The sequence below is a fragment of the Argentina anserina genome, chromosome 6 (genome assembly GCF_933775445.1).
Source record: "Argentina anserina chromosome 6, drPotAnse1.1, whole genome shotgun sequence".
Lineage (NCBI taxonomy): Eukaryota > Viridiplantae > Streptophyta > Magnoliopsida > Rosales > Rosaceae > Argentina > Argentina anserina.
The window spans coordinates 14,688,495-14,713,910 of NC_065877.1; the positions used below are offsets into that span (position 1 = coordinate 14,688,495).

A 25,416-nucleotide genomic window follows, 5' to 3' on the forward strand; every position below is an offset into this window, starting at 1 on the left:
AAAGAGATCTATACCATTTGTTGTTGGTTCATCTGAAGCAACCACCATTTAAAAGCTAGAGAATCTTCTGACATTGCTAACGATCACTGAATAGTACCGTAAGTCATTAATAATTCATTTTTTACTAGTTTGTTATTATTCTTTGTACCAAGACTGTACAGAAAATTATTCCGGTGGCCAACACTTAACAGGAAAGCCAACAAAGATTGCTTAGTACCACATAAACGCTCGCCATAAAAGCTAAAGAAAACATACATGGCTAGTGCAATTCCTAAAATTGACATTACCAATGAGATCTGTGAATACCACATATTTGAAGATCACTGCAACAAAGACCGAGCTATACATAGCTATGGTGGTGGAATTCCTCAAAGACTTGGAACGTAGATTTCGTCAGCGAAGTTGCTTGATCTGCCTGCATGAGGGACGTCGGAACTGTTAGAAATCCTGGCATTGTGAAACTAGCAGCAAATGTTACTGTAACAACAAGTGTGGTCATGACTCATGACCAGTAGAGTTTTGATGTTAAAGTAAATATTCAAAAGGTACCAAATACCAAATTTGGCATCAAGCTGTAAAGTTTGAGGCAATCCACTTGAGATATATAAGTCTAATTATTCTTTTTAAGTAAAATGATCCATCTACAGGTATAGGTTGTAGATCAAGTTGCTGACATAAATGAAATATTGTGAGTAAAATGGCATATTAGACGCTTTATGATTATTTATGTATTGATTTTACACGAAAATCTTGTTGACTGTGTAATCTCAGGTTCTGAACAAGATGAGCGTCAGTTACATGGAAACTATTAACCTTGGAATTTGAATATAAATTTTATTTTTCATTTTCTCGTCGATGTCAGACAAAACGGAACCGATCTCGGAAATTTAAATTGAAAAATATTACGTTTTCTTTGACTCGAGAGTCGACTTTTATTCCGTCTCTCGTCTTTGAAAACTTCCTTCACGGAAGTTGTAGAGCTCGTTGATATGAGTTCGTGGACACTCGGCGCACCTTAATCGGACGTCATATGTGAAAGTTATTATCGACGAAAGTTTGTTTCCGATTTTGGAAGGCTATAAAAAGACTTTTTTGGAAACTTTCCAAAAAAAAAAATCAGATTTTTCTCCCGAGCTCTCTCTGTCCTCTCCCTCGAGCTTCACTCTGTCGCTGATCTTCCTCACTGGCGATCTCCCTCCACCGGCCACCGTGTACGACACCGCCGGTGTCGATGGGACTGCACGGCCGAGCTGCATCGATCTGTGGTGACAGCGACCCACCCCGTGCGGAGTTTCAACCGCGCCCGACGAACCACAGCATTGCCTCCGTCGAACTCGACGTCGTCGGTGACGTTGGGGTTCAAGCTTGTGACGTCGAGTCCTCTCTCCTCCTCCTCGACAGGATTCCACCGGTGGTGAGGCTCAAATCGAGCTACAACTACTCCGATCTCCAAATCCCAATCCGGAATCTTGCGGCGGCGATTCCAGCGGTTTCCGGCCGGCGTGAGGCGAATTGAAGGTATGGTTGTGATCTCCTCCTCATGCTCTTCATCTTTGATGTTGGATGTTTGTTGTTTTGGTGAGTTTTGGGCGGAGGTGGTGAAGTGGTGCGTGCTGTCGTCTGTGGCGGCGCGTGGGAGGAGGTGAAGGTGGTATGGTCTAAGTTATCAAGCTAGGACGGCGTAGGAAGTGGAATTACGGGTTTTGGGGGCTGCGTGTGAGGTCACCCGCGCCAGTTTGGGCGGCGCATGAGCAGTAAATCTACAAACAATGATTTTGTGAACAGTGTTTCATGAACAATAAATTGTGAACAGGTTTTAACGATAATGAGTCGTCATCGGTGAATTTTACGTATCATTTTTCTAAGTAGTTATCATGTTATTAGGTGACCAACGAAATGAGTGAGGGAATTACTTTCAGTGTCGTGGAAGTTGCATGTATAAAAATAAAGTGAGTAAATTTCACTATGACGAGTCTACCCCTGACGGTGACTCATTTTTATGTTTTCTTAAAGTGATTGCACTATGACATGTATATAATATAGTGGGTTGTGTATGTGTATAAATGGTAAATACAATACATATATATGGGTTGCTATATTATATACTGTTACGTTTTTATTTCCAAATGAGTTTGTACTGTGACAACTATATTTATATTATTGAGTAAGATTCGCTTGGTTGTAGTACAATAAACATGTGTTAATTGTTATATTGTACGCGGTTTTAACATTGAGTCTTGTTAAAACGTTTTCTGGTCTTCGGACGTTGTTGGCAGTAATCGGAACCGAGCCTTGGCCGGGTGTCGTTTACGATTCAGTTAGAGCTCTAGTCTGTCTGTCGGTGTACTGCAGAGGGGTATCAGATGGGTTGCCTGGGTCTCATGAGTACCCATATTTTTGTGTGATATTGGGTAACATATGGGTTGCTCATTATCTGTCGGTGTACTACACGAGGAGTAACAGATGGGTACCTGACTCTCATGAGTACCTGTATTTTAAATGTAATTGGATAAACAGATGGGTTGCCCAATGTGTCATGAGTACCTATATTTTCAGATGTTATTGGACAACTAGATGGGTCGTCCAATGTTTTACAAGTGCATTTATTTTTAAATTTCGTTAGTATTTTCTTTTGTATGCGATGTGTGTTATACTATTGGTTTACTCATACGAGATGCAAAGCTTACCGGGTTTGTGTTTACAATCCCGGTGCACCTATTCGATGGTGTATCAGATAGTTCTGCAGGTGCGGATTAGCAGAATTGGAGGGCTTTCTCTTAAGATTGTCAAAGTTTATTTATTCTATTTGTGGTGAGGATTGAGAGGATTTTACATTTCCATTTATTATAATACTTGAATTATAAACTGGTTTTGTAATAATCAAAGTAATTGAGTTGTACTTTGAACTCAGTTTCGATACATTGACTATAAGATGATTTCAATATATTTGAGATTGTTTTAGAGTTTTTCATGGCTTCGATTTCAAGTTTTATCACTCGGAATTTCGGGGTTGTGACACATAAAGCGTAAAAGGCAAACCTTGGTGCCCAGACCGAAAAACAGAGGCGTTATATAAGTAGCTTTAAGCTTTTTAAGCCTCAAGCGAGTCTTGAGGTAAGTTTTTTAAAACATGGATTAGCAACACATCAATTTCATGAGAATAACAAAACTAAAATTCGTCCACTTTTTGCTTACAAATTCCATGTACAAAATTTTTCATTTTTAGCTGATGCCTCGAACGTATTTGTTCATCATTCTTCCTTCTTTATCATCAAATATGTGACAAGGTACGACCCGACTACTTATTCTTGTACAGATAATGCTAGTGCATTTACTAAAACAGTGACATTTTCCTCTAATCCAATCAATTAGGTTCTCGCAGCTTGGGTCTTGGGCCGGTCGGTGAGTGACCTAGGAGCTCGGTGCTAGTCTCGTGGGTTAACTAGCGGCCGAAGCACCAATGGATCTAGAGAGTGACCTAGGATCTCGGTGCTAGTCTCATGGGTTAACTAGCGGTTGGAGCACCCATGCATCTAGAGAGTGACATAGGAACTCGGTGCTAGGAATATCTATGTGAAAACAACCGAGGCGGTGTAGGGAAATTGGCTAGCTTGCGTGGGGCCCAACATTTAATGTAATGGAAAAGAGTGCGTTCCTTGAGGAAGCGAGATGTCGGCAGTTATAATGACGCCTAGGGAAGTGGGTAGAGTTATGGGTTTTACGCGCGCGTGGGGCACATTGTTTGTGTAATCGAGGGGTTTGTAGGTTAGTGGGGCACGTGGCAATGATCCAACAGTCGAGGACTGTTGGATTCCACGACCCGGATTTAACTTGGTGCCTATATATAGAAGGAGATAAATTTGGGTCTAATTTTCGCATTTGTCTAGGATAAGAGAAGAGGAGAAAGGAGAAAGAAAGAGAGGAGAAAAGAGAGAAACTTCCAACGTTGTTTAGTCGCACATGAAGAAGATTCTAGTGTTAGCAACCACCAATATCGACTTCTAGTCCGACTACAATCACCCCAGGTATGTGTCTCTTAGCTTTTCTGGGTTTTGAATTTGGGCCGAGAGATTTTTCTGGGTTGGGCTAAGGTTTGTGGCACATGGACAAGTCTACCGGAGTGTCCTGGTTCGGAGAAGGTGGGGTCTCGTCCTTACCCGTCTATGGGTCGAACACCCTAGAGCGGACTGTCAGTTTGGGGGAGAGTAGAGCGGGCGGTTTATCCCTTATGAGCAATGTGGGGTCCATAAATAACCTGCTCGATCTTTTGTTGTAAGTAATAAAAAAAGAACGGTGGAAAGGTCCATAAATGATGAGGCGGGTTCCAACGGGGCGCAAGATGAGGGTTTTTGGTTGGGGGACCAACTCATAGACCCACCTGGGCTGAGTGCCACTGAGGAGGCGGGTTCCAACGGCCATGCAGATGCTGTTTAAAATTCCGGAGGAAATTATATTGAGGCCCTTGGAAGACGGGGAGTTGGCGCACGATCCCCCCAGGGACATGCTGCGTGTCGAAACATGCGCTGGTGTGCGGGTTGTCATTTTCACTGGTTGGTGTGTCAATATACGTTGTCGTGCCTCAACATCGCCCCGAGACAAGCAACCCCAAGCATGTGGAAACAGTTGGTTGGGACCATGGTGATATTTTGGGCTCTAAGGCAGTAGAAGCCATGCTGGCGGGAGTTCCTGACGAATTGGGTGTCCAAGTATTCCGACAAGGCGGGGAGCATGGGTTGCGTGAGGTTGGCGACTCATGGCTGGAAGTACACCCTCTGGTGAATGACGAGTGCGAGTGTTCATTGTGGACGGGCCGCGGCAGAATTTGGACATGCACTTTATCGTGTCAGAGTCCTTTATGCGAATAAGTAAGTACATCTCCATGTCAACGTTGTTACTGCATCTATGCGTTGTAATGTTTTAACACTTGTTTGATCTAACAGTTTCCATTAAGACAAGTCTTACACCGCGGATGGAGAAGCGGTTGACGAGGTGTATGCTGTCATTTTCCCCGGCGGACCGGTTGACATTCTGGTTGTGCCGTCTTGGGGGTTTTTCATTCTACTACCTCAGGAGAATGTCTGGTAAGCCACCTTATGCATGGTGTTGAGTTATATTTTTATTTGTTTGAAGTTAGGTGTTAATCCTTTTGATTGCATAGGTGCCGGTGTAGGCCGCGATGCCCCAGAAGAAAAACCCTGATCCTTACGATCTTTTGAGGAGCACTACAAGGAACAGTGCAAATTCGATGTGGACCCAAAGACCCAGAAGATGTTCCCAGCTGTGCCGCAATTGGTGGATGACAATGGTTTCTACCGGATGTTGCTGCTCGTGGAGGAGTATTTGGAGCTCATGGAAGAAGTTGCCACATTATGGGGGGTGACGATGGCTAGAGAACCCCTGGAGAGTCTGGACGGTGGGGATGAGCTACTTAAAGGCCCAGAGAACATGGAGGGGCCGATTGTTGGGTCGCCGGGCGAGAGGGAAGAGGTGAGAAGGGGGGTGGGGGAGCTAGAGTCCGGGTTGGAGGAGGAAATGGAGGCGATGGAGGAGAGTCTGGTGGATCATCCGGAGGAGGAGAGTCAGGAGGAAGAGAACTGTGGGTTATCGAGGCCTGATGAAGTGGTCCAAGCAGCGACCGTGTCTGAGGTGCAGGGGCATATTATCGTGGTCCCACAATAGTTGGTGGTCCACACCCCTATCTTGGAACAGATCGGGGGTGATGGGGTCTAGCCAGTTGTGTCGACCGTGGTCCCATCCATTGCGGCCGTTATCCCAACAGAACCAAGTCGGAAGAGAAGCTGGGGCGAGGCTTTCGAGCAAGGATCTAAGAGGGCCAAAAATTCGAAGTCCTCCAGAGGGGAGATCCAGTCCAATGTCATGGCGGGACTGACCTTGGCCGTGGAGTTGGCACCCCACATACACCGAATAGTGGAGTATATGGGTCATAGATGCCAAGGGCCCACTCTTCAATACAATGAGGACCCGGCGTAGAATTTTCGAGAGGCGGAGAAGAATTTGGTTCAGGTATATGTCCTTCTCCCATTGTTTTCCTTCATTTTTGTAACATCCGCTGATTCTTGATTAACTAGTTTTATCCTCAGGCGGCGGCTTGGGTCTTTATGGAGTGGTATGTCTGGGGTGAAGGGGCGGAAAATGATAGGACCATCGAGTTGTATGTGGCGGCAAACCAACAGCTCCTTACAAAGGTGAAAGAGATGGAAAACAGCAGGCGGCTGACTCAATCTAGTTGGCTGAGGTGAATGGGGTGGTCGTGGAGCTAAGGGCTGAGCTCTAGAACAGTAAGGAATCAGTCACCACCAGCGATACAGGGGTGGCGGAGTTGGTTGGGGAGTTGTCAAAGATGGAGGAAGAGATGGCGACTATGAATGCCGATAATGGTAATTAATGGAAGTCAGTCGCCACGATGGAGCCCCGGATGAAGGCGTGGGAGGACAAGAAGAAGGCGGAGTGGAAAGAGGAGCGAGAGTGGGCGGGGATGATGTGGGAGGCCCGGGAGGATGAGTTCTTGAAGAGGGTCGAGGAGAAAACTGTTGTCATGGGGCGGGCAAGGGAGGCTTATGAGGAGGGGGTCATTGATGGGCGGAAGGAATTTTTTGACATTTGGCTAAAGCTTGGTTTCATAGATTTCAACAAGGCTCACATCTATGTAGAGGAGATCAATGTCTGAGTGGCTAAGATGGAGGAGCAACAGAAGAAGGGCCCTGAAGGAGAGAGTGTGGAGAGTAGCAATCCCTTGGCGCCAAGTCCCCGTGCCGTAGAGGTGGAGAAGGATAAGGGGTAAGGGAAGGTTGGGGAGAAGGCTTCTGACTCTAGGCATAAGTCTGGGGACAATGTGAATACCCCAGTACCAAATCTTTGGGCCATCGTTATGGGCTCTGTTCCCGTCACTGGGATGGGATATGGCCAAGAACAAAGGGTAGCACCTTCCCCACCACCACCGGGCCGGACGAGTTCTCAAGCTCTCTGGGTTACATGGCGAGCTAGTCCCTAAGGGAAACCCACCTAATCGAGAGACCGGGGTATGAGGCGAGGATGTGGTAGAGGTTGAGAGTTTGAATGGCGATACCGGGGCCATAACATGTGTTGTTTTTTTCTTTTACTTCTACTGGTCTTGTAAATTTTGTTCAACTCCGGTGTGACCAGGCAGATTTAATGAACTCTTTGCCCCTGGTGTTTGTATTGATCCGAGGCAAAATATTATTGGAAACCAAAACTTCATTTTACTAAGTCCGTAAGATAAATAGTAAAATGACAAACATGGGAGAAAAAAACTGACAACTTGCTAACAACTGATTGTGTAGCCGAGTGGTCCATTACTTAGAGAAATAATGGAGATGTTGGGAATTCTAAGGGTGTGTGAGCTCACGACCATTTGTGTCCCGGATGTAAAATGTCGTTGGTCCGGCACCACAAACGATCTCCAAGAGACCCTCCCATTTAGGTGTTAGACCAAGTGGCTAGGGAATGACTTCCTTCATTACCTAGTCACTGACGGTGAAGGGTCGGAGTCAGTCCTTCTGATTGTACTGGCGGGCAATCTGCTACTTGCTATTGACATTCCGGAGGTGGGTCTTCTTCTAGTGCTCCTCTAGTAAAGCCATGTTGAGCCGAAGGCCGGCCGTGTTTGTTTATGGGTCATAGGTTTCAACCCGCTCTGTGGGGACTTTAATTTCAACTGGGATGACCGCTTCTAGCCCGAAGGCCATGAGAAAGGGAGCTTGGTCGGTGGCTTTGATGGGTGTGGTCCGGAGCACTCATAGGACCTCATGAAGCTTTTGGGCCCATAAACCCATGTCATCATTTAGTCGCTTCTTTATATTTCGCTTGATGAACTTGTTAATGGCCTCAACCTAACCGTTGGTCTAGGAATGAGCCCGAGAAACATACAAAACTGTGGTGCCATTGTAGAGGGCAACTCTCTGAATTTGTCATTGTCAAACTATGTGCCGTTATCCGTCACAAACGCCTCGAGGATCCCAAAATGACAATAGTTGGAGTGTCACAAGAAACTTATGACTCGGTCCGTTGTGATCTTGGCCAAAGGCTCGGCCTCAATCCACTTGGTGTGGTAATCAACTGCCACTATGGCATACTTGAATTGTCCCGTAGCGGTTGACAATTCTCCAATCAAGTCTAGTCCCCACTGTGCAAAGGGGACCGGGGAGACAATGACAGAAAATGGTACCAGAGGGTTGTTGGTGTAGTTGGCATATTGATGACACTGCATGCATGTGCTGACTATGGCCTTTGAATCAGCTTCCATGGTGGGACAATAATATCTGGTCCTGAGGGCCTTAAATGCCAGGTTCCTTGCCCCGGTGTGGTTACCGCACATCCTGCTGTACAAGGAAGTCAATACTTAGCACCCCTGCTCTGGAGCTAAACACTTCAACTGGGGAAACAATTGGCCCCTCCGATATAATTGTCCATCTCAGACCATATAAAAGGCGGCCTTGTGGCGTAGGAACTTGGCCTCTGACATGTCCTCAGGAAGTTCTCCCATTCTAAGATACTTGACAAATGGATCCATCCATTATGGTGGCGGGAGTTGGTTGATGCCGAATATCTCATAATAAGGTTTGGAGATGCTAGGTTGGTCCAAGGTTTCCACATGGACACCTTGTGGAATTGTGCGTGACTCAGCGGTGGCTAGCCGGGCCAACGCATTTGCCCTTGTATTCTTAGCCCGGGTATCTGCTTGATTACAAATCAGTCAAATTTACTGAGAAGTGACCCAGCCAAATTCTGATACGAGACTAGGCGGGGGTGGTTGGACTGATAGTTCAAACCAACTTGATTGACTACCAACTGGGAATCACTGAATATCTAGACATTTGTCGCTTCCAACTTACGACACAACTGTATTATGGCGATGAGGGCCTCGTACACGGCCATATTGTTAGACAATTGGAAATTGAACCGCAGGGCATAAGGTTTACCCTTAATCCATAATGCCGGCACCACTGGATGTCTTGTTGGCTGATCCATCAATATATAGATCCCAAGTTCGTGCCGGTTCGGCAGTCTCGGGGTCGGCCCCAACCAGGGCTCCATCTGGTGGAATGAACTCTACTATAAAGTCAATGGCGGCTTAACCTTTCAGGGTTTTTCGGGACTTGAAATGAATGTCAAACTCTCCAAGTTCTATGGCAAACTTTTCCAGTCGCCCAGAGGTGTCTGGTTTCTAAAAAACTTGGCGAAGTGGATGATTAGTCAAAACATAAACAATGTGAGCCTGAAAATATTGGCGGATGCGCCAGGCCATGGTGATCAGTGTCAGGACGAGTTTATCAATTTTCGAGTATTGGGTCTTAGGGTCATTGAGATCTTTTTCACTGTATCACACTGGAAGCACACCGTTATCCTCTCGCCGGACCAAAGCGGAACTGACCACTGTTTGGGAGACCGACAAGTAAAGGTACAGAACCTCGCCAGGCACTGGAGTAAAATAAGCCGGGACCGAGGTGAGGTAAGGCTTAAGTTAGAGAAAAGCAGCATCATGCTCTGGCGCCAAGCTATGTACTATTTATGCTAGGTCCGGAGTATCTTGAAGAACGGGGCACACTTGTCCTTCAGGCGAGAGATGGACCGAGCCAAGCCCACCCTCCGGCCAATGAGGCACTGAACCTCGTTCCTGGTCTTTGGGGGCGCCATGTCTATTATCGCTTGGACCTTCTCTGGGTTGGCCTTAATGCTTCGCACATTGACCATGTAGCCCAAGAACTTACCCCCAGCCACAATCAGAACACACTTAGCGAGGTTAAGTTGCATCTCGTGGTGGAGAAGTATGGAGAAAATCTTATCCAAATTGGCGATATGCCCCAAGGCGGTTTTACTCTTGATCACCATGTTGTCCACGTAGACCTCCACGTTCTTCCCAATCTCCCGCTCAAACATTAGGGTGACGGCCCTCTGATAGGTCGCTCTGACGTTCTTCAGCCCGAAGGGCATCACCTGATAACAATATAAGCCTCTATCAGTCACAAAAGCAGTATTTTCTTGGTGATCTTGGTGCATCTTGATTTGATTGTATCCAGAATACACATCCAGGAAACTCAGCAATCCAAACTCGGTTGTCCTGGAGGCGTTAAACTTCTACCTAAATAGGTTGATACTTCTTTTGATCATAGATCTGGCGCTTTTGGCCTATTGGCCGGGAGCCCTCAATGATATTAAGCTTGTGAGAAATGAAATAAGTGGAAATACCTAGCATGTCCACATACGACCAGACAAAAATATGTTAGTGTTCCCGGAGGTATGTCACAAGCTGGTCCAGAAGATCTGGCTCCAAACCCATTTCGTTCCGGATCTTTCGATCTGAGAGTGTCTTAGAGAGGCTCACCCATTACGTGTCCTCTATCAATGCTAGCCTAGACTTCAGTGGGTGCTTATTGAGTTTCTTCTTGCCTGTCTTTGATGGTTCCCCCACCGAAAGTCCTCTCGAGGATCATCGATAGGTTCCATCGGGGCCAGGGGCATCATCTCAAGGCGGTTATACATGGCAGTAATGAGATCGAAGTGGTTTTGTAGTGTGTCCCCCTTTTCCCCGGTGACTGTCAAGATACCACACGGGGTTGGCACTTTCAAGATAAGCATAAGTCCAGTGATTACACACTGGAGTCCCCACAATACATCCTGGCTTAGGATGATGTTATAGGAGGAAGGACAATCAACAACAAGAAACCAGGTGGTGATCCTTGCCTGCTTGGACCCTGACCCGAGGGTTAATGTGAGGCGATTTGACCCGAGGGGCTGGACAATCTCCTCGAAGAAAATGACAAGCGGCTCATGGTTACTGTAAAGCTTTGCCTGGTCCCTATGGAGCTTACGATAGCAATCGATGAACATGACACTAACTGTTGTCCCGGTGTCGACCAATGCCCGGTGGCACGAATAATGGTCCACATGTATAATGATTAGTAGTGGATCGTTCTGGGAAGCCCGGGCTTCTGTCTCCCGGCTAGAGCATAGCAAACATCCGTGATGTGGCAACTGTCTACATGGTAGTCACAATATTTCCCAGTGTTTCGGATCGGCCTCTTGTCTTATTTCCTCCTCTGAGGTTGTGGCAGAAGGTCCTTGTGGCGTTCATATATCTCAACATAAAACATTGTGAGATTCGTGAAAACATTGGCGGTCCCTGTCTTGGCGCCTGCCTCCCCCCTGACTGCCCAGTATGCCCGCATCCCGAGAGTCACTCCTGTCCTTGGCGGACTACTACCCACGGTCTGGCTCCACACGTGTCGAGTTTTCTTGGGAAGAAATACCCGTGGCATTGGGGTTTCCATAGGTGCGGTACTCAGCCTGAGCCCACCGAGTTGTTGCTTCCATTAGCCATTCATAGGAAGACGGGGGGTTCTCGTTGATCTTCAAAAGGAAAGCCCCTGGGTAGATTGTTTTTCCAAAGGCTTCCTCGGCGATTCAATAATCCAAGTCATGTTACTACGCCGTGGCGGTCTGTCATCTGGATACAAAGTCTTGGAAGCTTTCATCATTCCGCTGCTGAATCTTGAACAGAGAATTGGTGGTATGATACATACTGGTTCGGACGATAAACCGGTTATAGAATTTATCGGTGAGCTGCCCAAGACAGTCCACTGAGTCCTGTGGGAGGTTCAAGAACCAACTCAAGACTTCATCTGTGAGGGTTTTCTGGAAAAGCTGACATGTTATGGCGTCCGTGTACATGGTACGGTTTAAAGCAGACTGGAAATTCTCCAGATGAGTCTACGGGTTGGAGCAACCATTGTACTTGGTGACTTTAAAGGGCTTATCCCCAATTGGTCACCGCTCTGCTTGTACTTGCTGGGTGAATGGCCCGGCGCGGCCACCATATCCCCTATGGAAGAGGTGTGGTACACTCCGGGTCTCAATCCCTTCTACCCTGGCAGTCAAGCCCTTTAAAGTGCCGCTCATTTGTAGGAGGACCTGTTTTGGAGATCTTACTCGGGTGGTGGCCCGGTCGAGGTCTCTTGATTGGAGTTCTGGGCTGTCTCGTGATTCCCTGGTTCCAACCATTCTATATATCGTGGCGGCGGCGGTCCATCCAGTCTTAGAGAGATTAAGAGTTGGGAGATATGCACCGTTGGGCGTGGCAGCCCCAGGCGTAGCGGCTCTCCGGGTATTATTGTTGTGGCCGGCATCGTGTGCTCGAGTGTGTGTACAGGTGACTCTCGAGAGTATTTCGGAAGAGCAATTGCTCCTTTCAAACTCTTCCATCTATGCCAAGATAGCATGGGTGACTCGCCGCTCCTCCCCTCTCTTTCAGCCTAGAGCTTCGCAAGATCCAGGAGTGTTATTTCCAAAGTCATCACGGGATCCAGGTGGGCTCTCCTGTTGTGGTTTCTGAATCGGAGTACAGCCGTAGCAAAACTATTTCATTCTCAGGAGGGAGAGATGGAGGATTCACATTATCATTTAGGGTGACCATTGTAAAACTGGAAGAGACGTGCTGACGAGAATCCTCGTTCTAGTACCAAATGTTATGGGTGCTGAATCCAGGGGACCCTGCCCCTCATAGCTTGTATTCTGATGTGTCAGCTCAGTCAGATCTGCACACAATAAATGTCAAGTCAAAGGGTTTGTGATACGCCGGTCTTTGACCTTCCGAAGCTTAAGTTAGTATCCGGGGCATAACTCAAGTTTAGAAGTTAAGGACTTAAGAATACGTTACTTTTTTTTGAAAGTTTTTGGCGGGTCCTTGTAAGCGCATTGAGAAAAGTGCAATTTCCTATTCCCGATATGGAAGAATGTGCCTGAACACTATGCATTTATTGTTCTGACGAGGTGCTTCAAGTGGCGTCTGTGGTGACACCTGAGCTGGAGATGGGGTGATCGAATTCGCCCACCCGGAATCTGGCCTTGCTGGGTCATTCCCCGTCGGTCCGGCGACCAGATTGAGAGGAGTTTTCACCGGAAAATGCCTCGTCAGGGAGAGTGTTAACAGTTCCTATATAAGTACTGGTCCAAGGGTTGAAGCTTCATCATTCTGTGTGCAATTCAGAAAGACAGACATACGTCAGACATATTAGATATTTACAGTTTTACGTACACTAATGGAGGTTCAGACTGCTACAGGGGGAAATTGTGAAAAGAAAAGAAACAAGAAGGCAGGAGGATGCGGAGCTAACTTGCTGATGGCATTGAAGGAGAAACTGAGAGGCTCGAAGACCGGCACCACCACTACTGTTGGGCAGAAAGGGAAGAAAGAGAAGATGTGCAATGGCTTGGGAACATCCCAAACAACAGGCATAGGGGGTACGTCAACGCCGTCAGGTAATAAGCTCTTGCGGTCCAGGTCAGGCATTGAATACGGTGTTGATCCAAGCAAAGAGGGGATGAGAAATAATATGGAAGAATTGCCTCGGACAAACTGGATTAATGGACAGACCTCAAAAAAATTTACTCAGTAGCTAAATGTCCCCCATAAGGGGGCTTACCTTAATTCTCAATGTAGTGTAGTTATTTATTTATTTTTTGTTTCAAATGGTATGCCTTTCGTTTGATGTTCTTATTATGGATTTATAAAGTTATGCTCAGAGTTTTTTAGTTAAAATAAATCTTAAGGGATGAATGTAATAACAATATATTGCAATATGTTCATCTTACACAACTAATTTGCAAAACAAGAATTAAGGGTATGTTTCCTTCAAAAAGTTGTGCGTAGCAGCTTGATATAAAAAATGGAAGTGCCTTCTGCCTTCGCTTTGTAAACTCAGCCAATTGTTTTTGGTTCCTGATTACTACTAGTAGACTAATAGTTTACTTCATATAAAAACATATGTGTATGTTCGTCGAGTAGTCAGATAATTAATTAAGGACATCAAGCATATCTAGTACTCTAAACTCTAAATCCAGGGGTGTTCAAGGTCTGTTGAGATCTAGAAATAATCGCCAGACATTCTTATGTTTACAGTACCGGGTGATGAACTACACAAAGAAAAGGTTGCTGATTGTTGTGTGACTTCTGCACAAAATGTTAGTTATTTATGTACAAGTAATTATGCCCCTTGTGTATTTTACAGTTACATGATTTGAATATGATTGAGAAGTGATAAAAATCATTCCACTCGCATTGTTAACATTCTATGAATATTGATGAAATTAATGTTTTATCTTCGGTTACAAAGGAGTCAGGAATTTAGCTTAATTGGGAGACCCATCTCCATGTTCGGTTTTATTTATTATATTAATAGTAAAAAATTTGCATCTTGAATAATAGCTAGCATGAGTCACCTAAACAAAATTCGTCGATTTTTTACATCGCTTGCTTCACCGTAGACATGCATTATTCTAACTAATTGAATATCAGAGGAAATAACTTAATTAAGCAATCATTTACACCAATTATTTGCCCCAGTACGTACGTACTAGGAATGATTAAATGTTTAATTTTCTCACAATTTACTATATACTATTTTTGAGTTGGTCGGTGCACTGTATCTAAGCATTGTTCCCAGCTCGCGCGGAAATTACGTTGCTGCCCTCGGTTTAGTGCTGATTGCGGTCTTGCCATTCCTTTCGATATAACCGCGTCTTATTCTCCGAAAGCTTTTATAGCGATCTCAGTTGCTATAGAATTCATCGGCCATCGAATTCATCGGAAACCTTTCTCAGCATCTGGTTTTTCGTCGACGATCTAGAGAGAGACGTCGAGGTCTTCTCTTTCTCAGGTATGTTCACCTCATTCTTCCCTCTCGGTTCGTTCAATTTTCGGGTTGCTCTCTCCTCTCCCCTTAACCCGGTTTTTAAAACCCCAATTTACTCCAATCGTGCCCTAAAATCAAATTCCTCTCCATATTCATCTTCTCTTTGGTTTACATATGGTTCTCTGATTTTGGGTTTCATTTGTTCAGGTGCTTTGGGTTAGTTGTTTAGATTGGTGCTCAGAAATAAGGTACAGTCTTTCATAATTTCATTTCCTCTCTTAATCAGTATTTTTTTTATTGATTGTCAAGAGTTTGTAACTACTCACTTTGATTAGGGTCCATCTGAAACCAAACAAGCAATGAAGCTTCTATCTGGTCGGAATAAAGGTAAGAATGGAGAAACAACCTTCCTCAACCCACTTTGGTTTCTTCCAGGATTTAATTTTGTCTCCATTTTGTTGGGTGGTCATAATGTTTAAAGTTTTATTCTTCATTTGTTGGTTTTGTTTGAGCTTTTGTGGGTTTGTAGCTAATCTTATGAGTAACCCCCAATAATCTTATAGCACTTTCTTAATTGAGATCTTATCTCTGAAACTCCACCATTGCCAAAGCTCGATTCTTTATCTTCATTTTGTGATTATTCTGAGGCTTTAGATTAATTGGGGTTGGGGGTTCAATACGAAGGGCATTTGGGGGTTGCTCAGATGAGTGGTTAGTGGTTTTACTTGCTCTCACTTAATTGGATAGAGGGTAAAAGATTTGAATTTTACTTTGCTTTCGATAATGTGTCAATTGGGTGATTCATAGTTTTGTTAAAACTGGATTGTTTTTGCCCCTTTCTTATAATGTTCAAGGGGAATTGGAATCAAGTGTTTTTTTTTACACTTTACTAAAATAAAAGTTGTATCTACTTTAATTTATTTTTGTAGATGATTATTGCTTCTGTTGTAAATGGATTATTCTGCTGAAAGAAGAGAGAGGGGTTTTGAAATGCTATGCGTAATGTTTGTCGGTCACTTATTCACCTATTCTCTCTTAGGAAATCTGATGGATACTAATTCTTGACATTAGCTTTTCTCAGCTATTAGAGTTTCAAGTTTACACACTTTCACTTTGGATTTTTTTTTATTCGAGGAAGTTTAAAGCAATAATTGTTTTCAGCTTTAGTTGTTTCCTTTATTTGGACTGTTGAGTTTACATGTTTTTGTTGTCCGAGATCTCTTGAATGCCTTTGAGAAGTTTTATGGTGATATATTTTCTGAACATGACATAGTGTGCTGCCATATCTTCTATCTGGAGTGTTAGCTTTACACGTTGTTGCTGTCTGGGTTCATTGAATGTCTATGGAAAGTTCTTTCGTGATAATTTATGAAGTTTAGTTAGTTTCCAGCTATTTATTCTTTTCAAGTGATGTGTTTAATGTTTGCATTTTGAATAATTTGGGTGCAAATGAGAGTGTTTCAGCCTCAAATGTTAAATTCTGTAGCTTAGTGTTTTTTTCTTCAATTTGTCATTTCGTGTGAGGGATAACCCATCTCCTATAAATTTGAGTTTAACTATAATTGGTCTCTGATAGCGGGTCCTCAATCCAGTTTCATTTTAAGAGTTATGTCTGTCGTTTATGAGTTGTATATTATGAATTGATGCCCTTCGAACTGGAAATGGGAATAATTAGATTATTTTTGTCTCACAGTTGGAGCTGTGATTGCTTATACAAATCTAATCGCACATAATCGTTTTTGTAGGATTTAGTAGTATATGAATTTCATTGTGTTAATGAGGTTGGTCTTATCTACCCTTATAGAATTTTACATAAGTGCTATCAATTTTAATGAAGTTTTTGGATTTGGTATTTTTGCATTTTCATTTTTATTTTGGGCAGTTACACAAGAGTGAAGATTTGGACCTTGGAGCAACAAGTTAATATTGGTAGGTGTCTTTGCAATGCCTTTATGTGTCTCACAAGTTTTTTTAATTAGATCTTTCATGTATTCATATGCAATTTGTTTTACTGTGAGCTCTTTAAACATATATGCATAATGGCAAAGCTTGGACTATGGACTATGTAATTGTTTGTTGTGGCATGTTTGTTCCTTGCAGCTTAAATGCGCATTTCAGCTTTAGACCTCTGTGTTAATATCTATCAAGAAAATACTTTGATTGCTTCCATTTGGCTTCTAAAATATCTATAAGTGGGAATAAGAAAACTGACTTGATAGTTGATGCATTATCTGTTTTATTGCATCAAAGTTCATTTCCGCTCTTCGGTACAAATATTACGTACATGTCGGCTTGGGTTATTCTGGGTAATTAGGTCTTATTCTTTTTTATATAAATATCTTCAAGGCCAAATACTTATCAAAATAAAAAAGATGCTATTGACTTATCAGTGCAAGTCCATTTACTTTTTTTTAGATAAACTTTTTTCTGTCTTCTGGAGAGTTTAGTCTAATAGATGATTATAGGACTATTCTGAATGCCCAAAAGAGGTGTGATAGCTTTATTAATTACTCATTGGCTCTGCTCAAGAGTGTGTCATTATCTTATTGTGACGGCCTTCAAGTTCAGGAATATATCTCTACATCAATTTGTTTCCGTTGTATTAGCTCATTTTAGTTGTCAACTTTTGTAAGATAACCAGATACAAATACAGACACAGACACATTTCAGCTTAATATATATGTTGGGCTTTTATCTACTATTTATCAATATTGTTGCAAATTATAAGTTCATTAGATAGTTAGCAAAAGCAATAAATCACGAACCCATCCCACTTTTGTGCTCACTATCCTTCAGTAAAGCGTCTGCATTATTCTCCATCAACACAATTTAACCGATAGATGTGAGGGGTTAGTCTTCAACAAAGTGGATGAGTGCGTCTATACTGCATGTTAAAGTGTCTATATTGCATGTTAATGATCTTATGGAATCCTGCCTGAAATATCATTACACACTTTTCAAAGATTGAGTGAGTTTCCATAAGGGAGCTTCTATTCATACCTCCAAAAATGGTATTTGGACCTCCTTATTTAATAAACCTCCATTTCACCTTTACAAATGCTCAAAATGCTATTTAGACCTCATTAATTTTCCAAAAATGTCCATAATTCAATTAAATTACTATCCATTAATTTCTTTCCAATTCTAATATTCAATTATTATAGACAACTCGAAAAATTCTTAATAATTACACAATCTATCTCAAATTTGTTTTCACTTTCACTCATAAATTTATAATTAATAATGTTGTTGTTTTTTCATTCATTGATTTGGAACTCACCAAATATTAAAATCAACATGAAAAATTCAAACATCAATTCAAACATCAATTGAACAATTGTGTCTCTCATATCCTAAACAAAGTTTATCAAAACTCATATAGCTTTTTAATTGATATATGAATATTGATAATATTATTTATTGTAATTTTTTAACAATAAAAAAGTAATTAAATAAGTCATCTTATTTCAATTTCCAAATGGAAGTTTTCTTGTAATAAATAAAGAATTGACGAAAAAAGAAAATTCATTTATATTTGCTACTGCAAAATAGGTTGTTTAGAATTCTTTTTTTTCCTTTTTGTTCACTCTTATATATCCTTTTGGTAATTTCATATATGTTGACAAAGTCAATACTAACTTGAGAAAAGAGGGAGGTCTAAATGCTGTTTTAGGAGGTATGAATAGAAGCTCCCTTTCCATAATCTACAAGCTATTCTTAGATAAAATTATACTTTTGATATGCTTCCACATGTCTGCTTCATAGAATAGTTCCATTAGCCACTTAATTACCAGTATTGACTTCATTATATGCATTAAATGTCATAATCAAATTTGTTCTATTTGTTTAAATGGTGAGCATTGAGAATGCTAACTCTATATCATTTAGTTTTGATGTTCCCAAACTATAAAAAGAGCTCGCAATTTTGCATGTGTTCAGGGCATACATCCAAGGAAGAAGTTACGGTGATGCAACTTATTTGATCATGACATGAAAGATAAATCTCTCCAAGAATAAAGGCTTGAGGAAGCTATTTTCAATTAATTAAAACTGCTAAACAACAACTTTGAGGTATGTGTTTAAGTGATAGAACTATACAAGAAGGCAATACAGCTAAGTCTTTGGCTGAAGATTCTGTTTCACTAGGCAATCTTTATTGTTTCTGTGTCATTGGGTTTTACCTCTTCACCTTGATTTTGTCGATGGTGACATAGAATAAAGAACAAAGTTTATTGTAATTAGTTTTCTCAGCTAATCAAAGCAAGTTTTTTTTAATCAAAAGCAAAGCAAGTTGTATATTGAGATTAGAGGAGCCATTGTTCATCTGTATGTCGACTAATTCTGAATCCTGCATATAATATTTTTTTAGTCTTTAGAAGGCATGTTGCATACAATATTGGATTAGACTTCTCTATGATAACTAATTGAGGACAAACATGAGATGAGTTAATATTAATGCATTGTATATGAGTATCGCTTATGTTATACAATATTGGTTCTTACCTTAATAATAACAAATTTATAAAGATAGTTTCAGCGTCCGTATTTTGTATTCGATTCTTTCACATCTTCTCTATCTCTTAATAGTATTGGATCATAGACATTTATATTTACCTTAATATCTAAATTATCAAAAAGTAAATTCTTCATCTCTGTAAAAGTTCCAAGGCTTCGAGTGATATGACTGTATGAGACACTAGATGGAATAAGTCCGAGTTATGAGTGGCATTATATATACTGTTGGAGAGGAAATATCCCACATCTAAGAAGTGACAAAGAAAATAAAGCTTATAAGTGGGTGGATAATAACCAATTGTACTGAGGCCTTTTGTGATTAAAACCCAACACCTGTGAGGTGGCTAAGTTGGGACAATATCGGTACAGTTGGTCTACAGGCCACGCTTGTCGCTGTTTAACATGGTATTAGAGCGGGTCCCTCTTTAGTCGCGCTTCCAATCTTTCGTGGGCCCGAATTGGGTGCCACTTTGTCATGTCATCGGAGGATTTCCGATTGCATCGCCACTAAGTGTCGTTAGTTACTGGACCTTAGTTTCTTTCATCCCAGTATGTGGGATGTTAATCTATCATGTGCAGACCTAAAAATTAGGCTGCAGGTGAGGGGGCGTGTTGGAGAGGAAAGATCCCACATCTAAGAAGTGACAAAGAAAATAAAGCTTATAAGTGTATGGATAATAACCAATTGTACCGAGTCATTTTGTGATTAAAACCCAACACCTGTGAGATGGCTAAGTTGGGACAATATCAGTACAGTTGGTCCACGTGCCACGCTTGTCGCTGTTTAACATATATCGCAGCAAAGCGCGGGTCCTCAATCTAGTTATTTACATTGTTAATTCGACAATGAAACAGTACGCGTTTAATGAAGACAAAGAACAAATTAAAATAGGCATTAGCACGTACACTTGGACGTACAGAGCAACACATCGATCATCACAAATTCAGACCGATGAAAATAGGCGAAGCCTGACCGATGGAACACAAACCAGAGGTTTAGCCCTAGGAAGTGAAATCCCAGGTCCTTCTTCCATCTCGACCCTAACATCATTCCCAGAAGCTCCATCCCCAACCTTCCAATCAAAGCACTGAATTACAGCTGCAAGTGTTACATGAACAACCTGAAGAGCTAAACTAGTTCCAGGACAGCTTCTTCTTCCACTCCCAAACGGAAGAAACTGGAAGTTCTGCCCTCTCATATCCAGTGTGCTCTTCCAAAACCTCTCTGGCATGAACTCGAGCGGCTCCTCCCAGTGCTTTGGATCCCTATTGATGGCCCAGACGTTGACAAACAGTCTGGTATTTGCCGGAATATCGTAGCCATTGACAGTGCAATGTTCAGTGCTCTCTCTCGCGATCATTGGGCCTGTCGGGTGAAGCCTCAGTGTTTCTTTTACTATGGCTTGGAGATAGGGAAGGTTAGCGATATCAGATTCTGTTACTAATCTGTTGGTTCCAACTATAGAATCAATTTCCTCCCTTGCTCTGGCCATCACGTTTGGGCGATTGATCAGCTCCGAAAGAGCCCATTCTATTGTTACTGATGATGTATCAGTCCCAGCACCAAACATATTCTGTAAGATTAGATTTCACATATTAGCTAGGTTTCTTAAATAAATTAAGCTTATAAGAAAAAGATATGATACTGTTTAAGGTGCATGCAAAAGACAACTTACCATGATGAAACCCTTTATGTTCTCCCTGGTGAATTGGATCTCTGAGCTTTGGTCTTCATATATATCAAGCAAAATATCAAGCAAATTCACTGCGTTACCACCTTTCGATGAATTATTCTTCTTCCTCCTTCTTGCTTCCTCATGCTCCTCTATAATCCTTCCCATAATCTTGTCATATCTGTCACGCACATTTTTAAGCCTTTTTGCATATCCTTGCAAGTCCAAGTTCTTGCAGAACCAAAACATATCCGAGAAATTAAACCTCCCGGCAAGTTCACACATCTCTTCCAGAACTTCCCTCACCTCGTGCGCTTCTTCATCATCGACCGAACACCTTCGATTAAAAGCCATCCGCGAGATAATGTTATTTGTTAACCGTACAAGCTCTCCGCCAACATCGACTTGTTCACCCTTATAGGCTTTTTTAAGCATGACATGTAAGAATCGCTCTATCTCTTCCTGCCTAATAGGTAGGTTTTGGTCTAGTATTCGGCCTCCAAGAAGCTCAGACATGCAAAGCTTTTTCATAAACTTCCAGTAAGGTCCATAAGGTGCCATGACAAAGTCGGCTGAGCCATACGTAAGGTAGTCTACGTTAGTCATTTTGGGCCGGTTCAAGAAGGACATTTCATGGGTTTTTAGGCACTCCCTGGCCATTTCGGGTGAAGAAACGACGACACAAGGTTTGGAACCAAAGTAGAGGTGAATTAGGGGTCCGTGTCGGATTGAGAGCTTGTGAAGAGCTTGGTGAGGGATTCGGCCAAGGAGGTGAAGATGTCCGATGATGGGAAGGGCCCGTGGACTGGGAGGCAAATGGCGGTGAGTTCGAGTTTTGCTGAAGATGGTTCGGAAAAGGATGAAAGAGACCAACCATATGAGGAGAAGAACAAGGTATTCATGGAAAATCCGCATAATGGTTAAATAGCAATGAGTGCTTACCAGAGAAGATTGAATACAATGTGTATAAGATTAATAAGAACTCGCGAAGTATACCGCAATATATGGCTATTTAGATTGTGACGATCGGATTTATATATAGACAGGTGGGGCTGAAGATCGATGTATGGCATGCATGATCTATATCTTTAAGCAAGATTTTCAAACTTACGAAGTAAGCAAATATGGGATCTTCTGTGGTAAACAATTGGGAGATTTGTGATCTCCCGACATATTTAATTATTAGAAGAAAAGTATATGAGTTTCGCAACAAACATCGTCCTCCCTCGATCATTCTTAATGAGAATCAAATTATGCATGCGTAAGCTTAGTGGTTGGAAACTTATTGTATGCTGGCGAATGTCCTGGCTTGCAAATTATACATATAATGCAATATAAAATAAAAGGTTTTATTTTGTGGTCCTTTTGGTTGATACTGATCAGTTTGAGTCCTTTTGATTAAGAATCCCTATAAGTAGAATATCAATTTCAAAATCACAATCCATCCTCTTCGTCATCCAGTCCTTCTTCAATTATTTCTTGTATGAATTCGAAACAAATAATGCCCAAGCAATATTGTATTTCGGGCTTTGGAATCAGATATATCTTTTGAGAAAATGACTTCAAATGTTATTGATAATGACTAAAAGAACAGAATTGAAATATTAAGAGAGGAGAAAGCTTTACCCTATATCATTTGGTATTGTGGCATAGTCTTCCGTTTGTATGTGTTAGTTTGTTTTTTCGACTCACAAGATACTACTTATAACGTTGATTAGAGAGAGAATTGAATAGTAGTTGATTAGCGATTGAGTACATAAGAATTTTAGTTTTTTTACCGCCATCACCTATGAGTTCCAATGCTAAGGAAAATACATGGTTAGAAATAAACACACTTTCAATCGAATTGTCAAGCAATCACACAAATACAGTAGATTACAATATTTGTTAACTACAGTATAAACATTCCTCAAGGTAAAAACCATTACGAGACTTTTCACGTAGTCTACACGATATCAAATCTACTATGATAGTAAATAAGGTTACAAATTCTACAAGTAGTTATATTCAACAAAATCACGTTACTAGCATTACAAGCCAACTTGTATCAAATATGACTAAGTTATACTACACACTTGAACTCAATCTTCTCACTAGAATGAATGATCTGAACACGCCTTCTTGCTTAAAAAAGTCTCACTGATCTCAACACTTAAGCAAATGTAAGATGCAATAAACAATCAATCAATGAATAGAGTTTTGTTAAAACAATTATGCAGACTATGACTATACAGCACTTAACAAATTCTCATGCAAAAACCCTATTAAAAATTTTTGGTTTTTCATAAAAACATCATAAAGAGATAAACATAAATATCTTTTTCTATCGTCCAAAAACCTAACTGAAAGTCTTTTGTTATCAAACATATATAGGAGTGAAGACTCCTCTTTGATTTGAGAATCCAAACCTTAATTGACATCCAATAAAGAAATATCTTTAATAAAAAGATTATCAATAAGGAAAAGATAATTCATAACACAATACCATTGAAAGCATAACCAAATGAGATAAAATTCCCTTTTCAAATCAATCAAGATAAAGTTGTATTAATCAAGATCCATCATGATTAATACAAATATTTCCTAAACAGATGACTCTCCTATTTTAACTCAATTACAATAAAAGAAAATCAATCACCATCAATAATATAAATCGCTTTGTAAAATGTGAGTTCATTTAATCTGATATTGGCAATTCATTTAAATCAATCATTATAAAAACAAATCTTTTTCAAAAGAATGAGTTTCAAAATCAGATGAGTTATGGCTGCAAAGTGATATGCAATTACTTGATATCTCTAAGATCACGTAGAAGAAACTTGCATTCCAAACTCATCGCTAGCACCCAAGAACAATGTTAACGTGGTGAATTATACTGATGTAATACGCTACACTCTTTGCCGATGCAGTACGCCGTGCTCCTTGTCCCTTTCATGTCACAAGTAGCACGAGTCGTCAAACTAGAGACCACGGTGACGTGGTCTTCAACTCTCCGATGCTGAAGTTAGGTTGATGGTAATTTATGCAGAGTAACAGTGGATGGTTTAGTGTACTTACCTTATGAGGTCAAGGGTTTGACTTTTTATTGTTGCGTTGAGGTAGATCATTTACTCATCTTCCGGTGTGGGATAAGGTCCGATTAAGGTGTTCTCTGGAGTCTTCTTTAGGATGCTCGTGAGGGCGCGTCCGTAGTTGGTTTGGGCCGCGGGGTGGCCCATCGCATAACTGGTGCGGTTGTCTCACTGCTGGTTTTGTGAGGCTGGGCTATTTATTAGTCTTAGTGTGCTGATAGTTGTGCTGATTATGGCGGGCATCAACCTATGCCAACAAGTCCCCCCAAGTTCCCAGTCTAGGGAGGCAATTTCTTGACTGGGGAGTTAATAATTAAGCATTTCGCCATAATCAATGGTGGGTCCCACGGACCCCCTTGGAGTGCGTCCGTCATGGCATAGTAAATCTTTACGCGTGGTTAAGGACCCCCACTCCCTGGTTAAGGAATGCCGAGTTGCTGATAGTGTAATGAACTGTGTTGAGTCTCTTTGGGTGTTGGTTGGTCTCAATGTCCATCGTGGCATAGTAAATCTTTGCGCGTAGGAGGTCTTTGAACGCTATATTTGAGCGTAGTGCGTCCGTCATGGCGTAGGAAATCTTTACGCGTAGGACGTCTTTGAGCGATATCTTTGAGCGTAGTACGTCCGTCATGGCGTAGTAAATCTTTACGCGTAGGACGTCTTTGAGCGATATCTTTGAGAGTAGTGCGTCTGTCATAGCGTAGTAAATCTTTACGCGTAGGACGTCTTTGAGCGCTATCTTGGAGCGTTGTGCGTCCGTCATGGCGTAGTAAATCTTTACGCGTAGGACGTCTTTGAGCGCTATCTTTGAGCGTAGTGCGTCTGTCATGGCGTAGTAAATCTTTACGTGTAGGACGTTTTTGAGCGTTATCTTTGAGCGTAGTGCGTCCGTCATGGCGTAGTAAATCTTTACGAGTAGGACGTCTTTGAGCGCTATCTTTGAGAGTAGTGCATCCGTCATGGCGTAGTAAATCTTTACGCGTAGGACTCTTTGAGCACTATCTTTAAGCGTAGTGCGTCTGTCATGGCGTAGTAAATCTTTACACATAGGATGTCTTTGAATGCTATCGTTCAGCGTAGTGCGTCCGTCATGGCGTAGTAAATCTTTACGCGTATGACTTCTTTGAGCACTATCTTTGAGCGTTGTGATGTGGGCCGAGAGAAGCGTTATTCGCACTGTGGGCAACACGTGTCGTGCATGCATTGGGTGAACCTGTTATGGACGGTTCAATTTCGAGAGATGGTGACGTTAGTGACTGAAGCAGTTATTGCGTACATTACCGAAGCGTCATCTCGGTAACTCATGCCACATGGTGAGATCTGGGATGACGCCTTTTGGGTCAACGGTTGAGATGCAACTAACTTATTTCTGTATCGACGGATGGGAGGTGTCTTTGATAGATCAACGGGTGCGGTGAAGTGTGGGGTTAATACAAGAGGGTGAAAGGAGAGAGGAACTGTCATTATCGACTGTTCCAAGCTTTTTGA

General features: G+C 42.0%; 1 protein-coding gene across 1 annotated transcript; it reads right to left on the reverse strand.

Annotated features, from left to right (window-relative positions):
• Nucleotides 1-20,027: 20,027 nt before the first annotated feature.
• On the reverse strand, nucleotides 20,028-21,838 carry LOC126799342 (cytochrome P450 93A2-like). The gene is made up of 2 exons (XM_050526526.1): nucleotides 20,861-21,838; nucleotides 20,028-20,758 (listed from the first exon to the last, which is right to left on the reverse strand). Exons 1-2 carry the CDS (start codon nucleotides 21,770-21,772, stop codon nucleotides 20,129-20,131), a joined length of 1,542 nt encoding a protein of 513 aa, XP_050382483.1. The 5' UTR covers nucleotides 21,773-21,838; the 3' UTR covers nucleotides 20,028-20,128.
• Nucleotides 21,839-25,416: the final 3,578 nt, after the last annotated feature.

What these genes read in the sequence shown, in the direction of transcription:
- LOC126799342 (XM_050526526.1), bottom strand. Translation starts at nt 21,772, where the DNA reads ATGCGGATTTTCCATGAATACCTTGTTCTTCTCCTCATATGGTTGGTC. An exon ending in ACATAAAGGGTTTCATCATG is followed by an intron (nt 20,759 to 20,860) that starts GTAAGTTGTCTT and finishes CTAATCTTACAG; the next exon opens with AATATGTTTGGTGCTGGGAC.